This window comes from Oncorhynchus masou, chromosome 6 (genome assembly GCF_036934945.1).
Source record: "Oncorhynchus masou masou isolate Uvic2021 chromosome 6, UVic_Omas_1.1, whole genome shotgun sequence".
Taxonomy (NCBI): Eukaryota; Metazoa; Chordata; class Actinopteri; order Salmoniformes; family Salmonidae; genus Oncorhynchus; species Oncorhynchus masou.
Window position 1 is genome coordinate 25,583,351 of NC_088217.1, and position 11,238 is coordinate 25,594,588.

Here is an 11,238-nt window from a genome sequence, read left to right on the forward strand (position 1 = left end):
CGAGAGCATCCTGGCGGGCTGTATCACCGCCTGGTACGGCAACTGCTCCGCCGACAACCGTAAGGCTCTCCAGAGGGTAGTGAGGTCTGCACAACGCATTACCGGGGGCAGACTACCTGCCCTCCAGGACACCTACACCACCCGATGTTACAGGAAGGCCATAAAGATCGTCAAGGACAACAACCACCCGAGCCACTGCCTGTTCACCCCGCTATCATCCAGAAGGCGAGGTCAGTACAGGTGCATCAAAGCTGGGGCCGAGAGACTGGAAAAACAGCTTCTATCTCAAGGCCATCAGACTGTTAAACAACAACCACTAACATTGAGTGGCTGCTGCCAACACACTGACTCAACTCCAGCCACTTTAATAATGGGAATTGATGGGAAATAATGTAAAATATATCACTAGCCACTTTAAACAATGCTACCTAATATAATGTTTACATACCCAACATTATTCATCTCATATGTATACATATATACTGTACTCTATATCATCTACTGCATCCTTATGTAATACATGTATCACTAGCCACTTTAACTATGCCACTTTGTTTACATACTCATCTCATGTGTATATACTGTACTCGATACAATCTACTGTATTTTGCCTATGCTGCTCTGTACCATCACTCATTCATATCTTTATGTACATATTCTTTATCCCCTTACACTGTGTATAAGACAGTAGTTTTGGAATTGTTAGCTAGATTACTTGTTGGTTATTACTGCATAGTCGGAACTAGAAGCACAAGCATTTCCCTACACTCGCATTAACATCTGCTAACCATGTGTATGTGACAAATAAAATTTGATTTGATTTGATTTTTCTCAGGTGTTTGCCTGCCACATGAGTTCTGTTATCCTCACAGACATAATTCAAACAGTTTTATAAACTTCAGAGTGTTTTCAATCTAAATCTATCTATATGCATATTTTAGCTGTTATGGCTGAGTGGCAGGCAGTTTAATTTCGGCACGCTTTTCATCCAAAATTCCAAATGCTGCCCCCTACCCTAAAGTTAAAGTAACTATCTTTGGCCTTCCGGATTGCCTGAGTGCACTTATTTCTAATTTGCCTGAATGAGAGCCAGTCAGCCTATACATGTGTCAAGCCTTTCGCCAAATGGAATTCTTGAGGTGGAGTAATTCTGCTCTGAGCAGCCATTACAAACACAGGCTGTGAAACAGTGAACACTACGGTCATTAGCCTTTCTGGGTGTTTGGAGTCATGCCTTGTGGGATTGGTAATAATCTGAGAAAGATTTAGGGAGTCCCATTGCTTTACAACTTGGTCAGGTGGTTTAAGCATGTCCAAGTTGAAGGGAGAGAGGAAGGGGAGAGAGGGAGGGAGGTGGAAGTTTATGGAGGGAGGGAGGGTATGGATGGATGGAGGGAGGTGGAAGGGTATGGAGTGAGAGAGGTGGAAGGGTAGAAAACACAGTTAAGGGTAAAACAAAGGCTTCATTACTATGCAGTATATGCAATACACCACACACACACACCATTAGATTTGCAGACATAAAAACATCTAACCTCATTTACCCAGACTCCCATTCAACACAGTTTGTATTGTCTCCAGCTCCATCATTCCCCATCCAGGGTTTTCCCAATGGGTATCCGGTGTATCCCATGAGAGCTGAATCCTCCCAGCCCTCTGTAACTGACGATCCCCATGGCCACAGCCTCATGGGCCTGGATGACCAGGTAAGATTGACCCCTCACCACTCCATTGTAGTTTTCACATTCTCGTGACGAACCGAGCTGCACTGTAACCGCTGGTTACTCCTCACCTCGCAATGTGTGTAATATCCTCTCTGAGTCCTTGCTAATCTTGCTCTCGCTCTTTATCTTTCTCGCTCTTTCTTTCTCTCTCCCCATCTCTGCAGGTTCACACCTATATGAATACTGTTACTGTGGATGGGGAACTCTCCAGTCGACACTGTGTACACTCTCTACCTGAGGTGCGGCCCACCTCCTTCAATGAGTCAACCCGAGGAGCCATGCCTGTCGGGGGCCAAGGAGGTGGGAAGGCCAGCATACACTGCTGCCCACTGGAGGAACAACGCAAGGAACCCCAGGTATTTCTCCAGCCCTCCTCTCAGGAGGTCAAATTCATGCTGGGACCCACCCCTGCACAGCGCCACCTGCTAGAGAGGGAGAGGCACGGGGGCCACAATCCCCATCTCATGCTGCCTGTAGAGGGCACCACAGGCTCAGAGGCAGAGGGGGACGAGCCTCCTCTGCACTTGTGCAACTCCCACTCCTACCACCACCCTCACTATCACCATGTGATGCACCGGCACCCTGGCCATGAGCACCAGGAGGGCTGCCAGGGCAGCCAGCTCACCTATGAGAACATCAACGGCCTGAGAGGGGGGCGCCGGATGAGACACAGCCCCAGCAGTGTGTCCCAGTCTGTGGGCTCCAGCAGCAGCAGTAGCACCACCGGAGACAGTCACGCACAATCACACCCACACCCCCTCCAACCGCACCCCCACGGCCCATCCTCTCTGCCACCTCAGGGGTACCCTTGTGAGCGGGGCGTAGGGATGGGCGGAGGTCACCGGCGGACAGCTCTGCTCAACTATGAGAACCTGCCGTCGCTGCCACCGGTGTGGGAGTACCGTGCCCTGCATAGAGACGAGGAGCAGGATGAGGATGACGAGGAACAGGATGAGGAGGAGTACGAGGAAGAGGAAGAGGATTTTGACGAGTACGAGTTTTCAGAGGGTCCTGGGACACCCAACGGGTACCACCAGGACGGGCTGGGGAGGGGTGGGATCCACCGTGACGCCCTGCAGAACTATGTCAATACAGAGCAGGTCCAGCCCAGCCGGCTGCGACATGCCTGCCCCCCTCACCTCCAGACCTGCCACCCCCAGTCGGATCGTGGCGGACGAATATTCAGCTTTGATTTCCGTAGGCGGCCGGGAGGAGGGTTTGGTCGGGGAGAGGGCTGTGAACACGGTCATATGACCCCATCGAGGCAGCTCAACTATATCCAGGTGGACCTCAATGCAGAACTGCCATGCCAGGCTCTCGGTGGGGGTGGAGGGGAAACCCAATCTCAGCACCAGCCACTACAGCCACAGCACCAGCGCCTGCCACCCCTCAAATGTGGCTCCCAGCAGGCCCCACGGCGCAGTGACTTCTACGCTGTGATCGACCTGAAGAAGACAGCAGCCATGTCCAACTTGCAGAAAGCCCTCCCCCGGGACGATGGGACGTCGAGAAAGACTCGCCACAACAGCACAGACCTGCCTCTGTAGACGCAGTGAGGAGGAGGAGACCGAAAAATGAAGGGAGGGAGAAGAGAGAGAAACAGGCTTGGTTGGACAGACTGGTATAAGTAACTCAGCAGCACACTGGACCCCTCACTCTCATCCAGCCATCCGACTGTCCTTTTCTGTCCTGTTCTGTCCTGACCTGACCAGTTGGATCATATACAGGTACCTAATTAGAAAACTAATTGAAACCTATCCGTACATATTCCACTTGATGGAGCGAGATTGGTTTGAAGTTGCAATATTATTATGGGTCACTTTCTGACTGTGGTGAGATGCTGTCTGAGTTAGCAGCAGAAACCTTGGTCGTGGTCTGCTGGGTTTATGGTTAAAGCCTTTAGCTGCCATTGTTTTTTGGTCTTCATTCCATTATCATTCAGTGTTGTTGTTTTATTTATTTTACGTCCCTGTTTACGAACATGGACTACTATCAAGTACAGGTTTACTAGTCCACATTGTTAAATTGACAGAACATTTTCTGATATGAAAAATAGTTTATTATTCCTTCAATTGTATTCTAATAATGTGCGTTCTTCACCTCACAAGCACTTATTTTGGCCCAGTGACTGATAGAAAGGACAGATGATGATATATATTTATAACTATCTGCCTTCAGGAATTAGTACAGATCAGTACAGTTTGCACATAATCCTTTGGAATTGTAAAATCGTAGATCCTATCGAGTATTATATTTTGAGTCTAAAAAAGACCTCACAGCAGATTTCTTTTTTTTATGTTTCAATTTTCTCTCTCCTCAAGATTAAATATACATTTTTCATGTTGAAATTGTATTGAAAATGGAAATAATAGTTGTCCTTCATATAATGATAGTGTGTTGATAGACGTTCAGCATCCTCTACTGCCCCCCCTACACACAGATTATTGAATTGACCTCTGACCACATATCATTCCCACTTGAATAAGGAATCCATATCTAATTCCTAAACTATGCTTACCTTTGCACTTTTTACCTTCGGGATCAGACACTGGCCACTGATGTCCCCACAGTTCAGAATCCCTCTGCTCTGGAGTAACAGTAAGGTTGTGCTTTGACAAACTCCTTAGAGATGGTGATGTCATCACACATGCCCAAACTATGTATGGATGTTGTTGTTTTTGCAACATTATAGAGACCAATAGCAACTGGAATTTTTCAGAGCAGAATTTGATAATGGCTTGATAATAACCTCACATAAAAAGTAGGTCTTCTTGTTTACTATTTTAGTAAGTATCAGATTGGTAACTGAGGGTCTGAGGGGAATATATCACTATATAATGAGGATATTATTTTATTTATTCATTCATCGAGATGTCTATATTGTGATTGTTTTGCAAAAAAATGTGACGACTAGTTTTTCATAATCCAGTCAGTTGGTGATTTGGAGACCAAAGTATCACCAGTCATCAGCAGACTGTCTGTGACGCCATTGTAATACCATTGTTATGCCTGTAATTAATAACCTTACATTCTGAAGAAGACTGTATTAACATATTAAAGTGCCAAATCTTTACTGTTACCTCTATGAACATTATGAATCAAATCAATGTTCCATTAGGATTTGTAGAAGAAAACATGAGGGCTAAGAGGCAAGAAGGAGTGAGCCTACATGTCAAAAACAAAAGAAAAGTTGGAGTTTAAGTGCCAGTTTATTAGGTACATCTATCTAGTACCGGGCTTGACCCCCCTTTGCCTCCAGAACAGCCTGAATTCTTCTGGGAATGGAAACGTTGCTCAATTGGTATCAAGGGATTTTGCATGACGCAAAAGGAACCGGGATTTGTGGGATCAGGCGTAAAAAAAATAATAACTCCTCAATTTTCCAGTGTGCCCAGCGGGGACGCTTCTTCTTGTTTTTTCTTCTTGTTTTTAGCTGATAGGGGTGGAACCCGGTTTGGTCGTCTGCTGCAATGGCTCATAAGTGACCAGGGCCGATGAGTTGTGCGTTCCGAGATGCCGTTCTGAACACCACTGTTGTACTGCCCTGTTGTTTGCCTATTTGTGGCCCCGCCTGTTAGCTTGCACGACTCTTGCCATTCTCCTTTAACCTCTCATCAACGAGCTGTTTTCACCCACAGGACTGCCACTGACTATAGATGTTTTTTTTGAAAAGCCCAGGATGCCGGCCGTTTCGATCATATCACGCTGAAAGTTGCTTAGGTCACTCGTTTTGCCCAATTCTAACATTCAATTGAACAGTAACTAGATGCCTGTCTGCCTGCCTTATATAGCAAGCCACGGTCACGTGACTCACTGTCTGTAGGAGCGAACCCTTTTTGTGAACGGTGTGGTGTACCTAATAAACTGGCTCTGAGTGTATGTATCAAGAGTAGGAGTGCTGATCTAGGATCAGGTCTCCCCTGTCAATGTCACCATATTCATTGTGATCTAAAACGCAGCATTCCTACTCTGTGATTCTTGATACATATGGCCACAGGGTTTAAATTGTTAACCCTGTGTACTCCTCCTCATGAATCTCTCTAGCTGATTCTTAACTGGGCAAGAAAGACACATTTCACCTCATAGGCTAGGTTATAAATCGACAGCCATATTAGAGTGAAACAAAGGATTGGTTGGATCTATCCAGTCATCACAACTCTGCTGGTTTTATGCTGCTATAAACATATTGAGACAGTATGTAAGCTATTTGTCACAGAAGTTCAGACCGTAAGAAGAGGTCGGGGTGGTAGTGGCTGTGCAGGATTGTACACCATATTGTTTAGTATGTGGAACTACCATTATCTTATTCTTCACTCAAGATCACTGCATATGGGCTACCGGTATGGAAAGAAATTTGTTTTTAATTCAAGGAAGTTGTAATTTCTCATTTCCATTTCTTATTTCTAGGCCTGTGATAATCATCCTACCAAACCTTGTTTTCATTACGATCTGGCTGTCTAATCTGAAGTAAAGTGGCTGAAGGTGCAGCACAGGCCTAGCAACTATAATCCACATAACTGTATTTCATCTGATGGAAAAAGATATGTAGGTCTACTCACTGTGGGCATTTTTCAGACAGGGATATGTCCATTTGTACACATCTTTTCATGGTACATTTTAAAGGGTGTTTACATTTCGCAATAATGGTTTAATAGAGTTGTATTGATTGAGATGAGGTTTATTCAGTCCAATGTGTGTGAGGTTTGAGGTGTGTTGTTGATGGATCTGCAGGTCTGTTGTACTTGATCCCTATTTTTATGTGAATCGGCATTGTAACTAAGTCCTTCCTCTGTCAGGCCCCCTGTTGATAATAATACAGCTTTATTGTATACATGCTTAAATTAGAATGTGGAAAAATGCATGTTTCTGTTTTCTTGATTGTCTTATATACAGCAGATGTGCGCTTATTTTACACTTGACTTAACTGTGCCATAAGGGACTGTTGCCAAGCTTTCTGCTAGATGTGTGTGGGTGGCTCTTGAATGTTGAAGCCTTTTAAAGGGCCAGGTTAGGTATCAGGAGGCATATGGCCAAGATATCTGTGTACTGTATTTGACTGTTGATCTAGGCCCATTCATTAGTCAGTCATTGATATCAATTTGGTACACAGGAATAGTACCTTAAGATGTGGAAGTGTACCCTACACTAAAGTCATACTGTATCTTGTTATATCAATGTTGTCACATTGATGTACCTTCAAAATGAGAGAAAAGATTAAGGATTGGCCAGTAGTGCTAAGCGATTAGTCGACATTTCGGGTTTATGTTAAGTTTTTAATTAACAACATAGGCTCAATTATTTTAATTCCATTTCGTAAATATTTTTACTTGCTCTTACCAGAGAAAGATGCCAAAGCGAGAGGTTTCACTGTCGCCAAAATATGTCCAACATAAGCCCAATTCCTTTCTATGGCCTTATTTAGGACTTAAGCTTGTCGCCTGCTTTACGGGTTTTGGGACAACGACACCCATTGTTAGTGCGGAGACTTCATTACGTATTGATCTCTGGCTCAACTTGGGGTTTGTCTTCAGAGATCAAGTATGAACTGTGCGACGTTGCAGGGAGGGGGTAAATAACTACAATGACCAGAATCCTTTGCGCCTTCAGCGGCCTGTTCACATTGGTTCAAGCCTGTGGGACCGGCAGAATTAGAAGAAAGAGAAAGACCGAAGTTCATAGAACGCTTCACGAATGAGGGAACAGTTGTTTAGGTATCTACCCGACCGACAATTAATCAAATCAATTGATAGTTGTTATTCATCAGTCTTAAAAGTGTGCCTTATCTACTTATTTTTACTGCTCTAATTCTGTTGGTAACAGTTTATAATAGCAATAAGACACCTTGGGGGTTTGTGATATATGGCCAATATAGCACGACTAAGGGCTGTGTCCAGACACTCCAAGTTGCGACGCGCTTAAGAACAGCGCTTAGCCATGATATATTGGCCATATATCACAAACCCCCAAGGTGTCTTATTGCTATTATAAACTGTTACCAACGGAATTAGAGCAGTAAAAATAAGTGCTTTGTCATACCCGTGGTATACCACGGCTGTCAGCCAATCAGCATTCAGGGCTCAAACCACCCAGTTTATAATTTTTATATACACTACTGAAATATTTGATTAAGGATTGTGCATTAAAAAGTGGTAAATAGTCATGGGCAGTCACTATCATCATTTGGGTTTTAATAATGAAATAATAAAGTCATCGTACTAAAAACAAATATGGAATATACTCTACCAAAATATGTTATTTAAAGATGCACTATGCAGAAATCGCATTGGCATTTCCTGGTTGCTAATATTCTAATAGTTTGCCTAATTTCAGTTTATGTATAAATCGCTGTGAAATATATTTTCCAAAACCAAAAATATTGTATTTTCAGCTGTTTGAAGCTGGTGTACAAAACCGAAAATAAAAGACGCATAACTAAATTTAAGAATGATTTGAATAAAAATAGTTAACATAAAACCGATTTACTGCTTCTTAGACTTGCTTTCAATGACAATGACAGACCACAGCTTTATAAGTGATAGTAACATGCAGTCACTACTATCAATTGTTGTTTTCTGTGTTTTTACAGTATTCAACCCACATTAATGTTTTACAAAAATCGAAAACCGTGATTATTTTCTCAAACCGAAACCAAACTGACCTCAAAAAGCACTAATCGCTCAGCACTACTGGCCAGTAACACATGACTTATGTTTGAATAAGAAAACACTTAATTAAGGCCCAATATATGGCTATTAAGACTCAATAAAGACCTTTATGAGCTATGTACAGCATATACACCAGAGGAGCCTGGTGGGCAGAGGACGGGCTCATTGTAATGACTGGAATGGAATTAATGGAACGTATCAAACATGGAAACCACATGACTGACTCCATTCCATTGATTCCATTTCAGCTATTGCAATGAGCCCATCCTTCTATAGCTCCTTCCACCAGCCTCCTCTGATATACACACATATAAACTACAACTTAGTAGCTATATGTGTATCTTAAAATAAAGTTTTACCATAATTTAATTCAAACAGCAGGTTTTTGCCCTCTTTTCTGTAAATTCATTACAACTGCCTGACGGGCAGATTACCATCAAGTGGTGTTTCTTGCCACAATGATGGGGATTATGGGAAAATAAGTAATTTTCCTTCCACAGCCCCTCGAAATGCCACTCTAGGTCCGTAATGCACTTAGTGCCATAATGTTACCAAGGTACTAACAAAGTAGCTCAAAACCTACGAAATGTTACAGTGACTTGGTATTGTATTTTCTAAATGTTTTTGTTTATTTATTTACTATTGAATGCGTGTGATATCCACTGGTGGGTGACGACGATATTGACAGGAGTCGTGATATTTTCATCCAGTCACATGCTAAGCTAACACTCTTCTATTCCAATAAGACCAGATCAATGGAAACCTGTTGAACCTGTATGTTAATGGTGATAATAATATGTAGGAAATGGAATTTGTGCTGATTGGTTGATAGACATTTTGGGTGGGCCAAACTAATTGACTGTGATGTACACTAATATTGACTGAGTGCCAAATGTCCTTGAGTACTATGACTTTGACCAAAGGTCAGGGACACACCTTGCTGAGACTCACCAGGAACTCTATAGGACTCTCATTGAGAGACACCCTCTGGTCTTGGTTTTACCTGCGGTATGAATGTAATAAGCAAAGAGAGACTCTGTATAGATGAAGGGCAACTATGCTTAATGTTTCTATCCTTGCTGAAAACAGAAAAGTGAGTGTTCAAAAGTTTTCTCAACTTAAAAATTTGCTATGCGAGTTTCTTCTTCGTATATATTTGCATTTCTTGTAAGTATGTGTCTCTCGGTATGTACATAATATATATGGGTATGATGCAGTGAAGGTCTTCTCTTGTCTTCATTGGAGCTACTACTAAGCTATTTTTGCTACATCTGTTGAAATGTGGAAAGATGAAACTCACAGCATCTCATTATATTTGGGGAATATAAAATGTCATATACCATCACTCTGAGAGAAGATGACTCGTATAATACAGGATGTTATCTGTACCCCTCCTGTCCCTGTCCCAATACAAAACTAAACAGGCATGCCATTTGGTAAATGAAACTATTTTGATGAATGCCATAATGGTGAATACATGCCATTTGGTGAGAATTATGGTATATAAACCATTGAAGAGTGTGACTTGTACGAAAAATATGTATGTGACTAAATGTAATGTCAACATTAAAATTAAACTGTAAAGAACATAGTCATCAAAATAACATTTTAATCCGAAGCAGTTTATTTTTTTTACACTGAATCATTCCATTGGAGGAAATGATCAATAGCTGCCTGTACCTGTTAAAATTGCCCTCAGTAAGATTGGAGTTTACATTTACATTTCAATTGAATATTACTTCATAATAATCTTGTTTTACAAAGAATCTGAAATTCAACATTACATACATTTTTAGACTGCTTTTGGCAGGTGAAATATTGTTTACTACCTTACTTTGAGCATGCACTTGGTGTCTGCCTGTGTAACATGTTTTATCATTTTTTTTGTACAGAGAGCATGGTCTTGTAAGTACTAGAGATTTTGATCCAGCTGTAAATATGCTTTATATAGTTGTCTTGCTGTGTTGATATGTCTGTCTTGTTTCATGGCTAATGATCCATTGTGTCAAAAAGAGGAATCTCACAAATAAAGAAGAGCTTTTATTGTTTTTACTCCGTTTGGTGTAAGTAATATAAGATGCCAGAGGAAAGGTTCCAAATGATCTTAGGATCCATAGTTCATGTTTGTAGTGTTAACAGAGGAACCCATCCCATGTAACAGAAGCTAACATTGTGAATGTTATTGAGCATTGACATCCTATAGGCCAGTGTTCCTGAGGTGACACTAGTTTGGTCACTTCTACAGTGCTATTTTGAAGCAGCCCCCCAAGGAGGAAAGATTGTAGAAGTAGCTTACCAGTCCCTGATCAGTGTATATGAGCGGAGTGTGCCCAATTTGAATGGAACGTGGAGCAAGATTCCCAAAGGCTAGATTGTCAGCCTTCTCGCCCGCTCACTTCAGGAGCTCAGGGCATGTCTGCCTCAGCATTTTTTTTTATTTTACCTTTATTTAACTAGGCAAGTCAGTTAAGAACAAATTCTTATTTCCAATGACGACCTAGGAACAGTGGGTTAACTGCCTTGTTCAGGGGCAAAACAACAGATTTGTACCTTGTCGGCTTGGGGATTCGGCTTGGGGATTGCAACCGTTACTAGTCCAACGCTCTAACCACTAGGCTACCTGCCGCCCAATTTGCAGTCTACTTGTGTGTTGCTAATAGCCCCTAGCTTTAGCTACTGTCATGGAGTTCACTAAATATTTTCATAAAGAAACTGATAAAACACACAGGTGCTAAATCAATGTGACTTACAAAGATGAGGACCAAGAGCAAGAGAGGGAGTGTGGTGATGTAGTGTCCACAACTAAAGAGAGGGAGTGTGGTGATGTAGTGTCCACTGTTATGTGTAAG

At 42.3% G+C, this 11,238-nt stretch overlaps 1 protein-coding gene across 2 annotated transcripts in view; it reads left to right on the forward strand.

Annotated features, from left to right (window-relative positions):
* LOC135541750 (fibroblast growth factor receptor substrate 2-like) overlaps positions 1 to 7,531 on the forward strand; it is a 43,153-nt gene extending 35,622 nt beyond the window's left edge. For both annotated transcript variants that reach the window (XM_064968087.1, XM_064968086.1), the window contains exons 6-7: positions 1,582 to 1,706; positions 1,889 to 7,531. In XM_064968087.1, coding sequence (XP_064824159.1) covers positions 1,582 to 1,706; positions 1,889 to 3,271 — 1,508 coding nt within the window. In that variant the 3' untranslated portion in view covers positions 3,272 to 7,531. The remainder of the gene's footprint in view (positions 1 to 1,581; positions 1,707 to 1,888) is intronic.
* Positions 7,532 to 11,238: the final 3,707 nt, after the last annotated feature.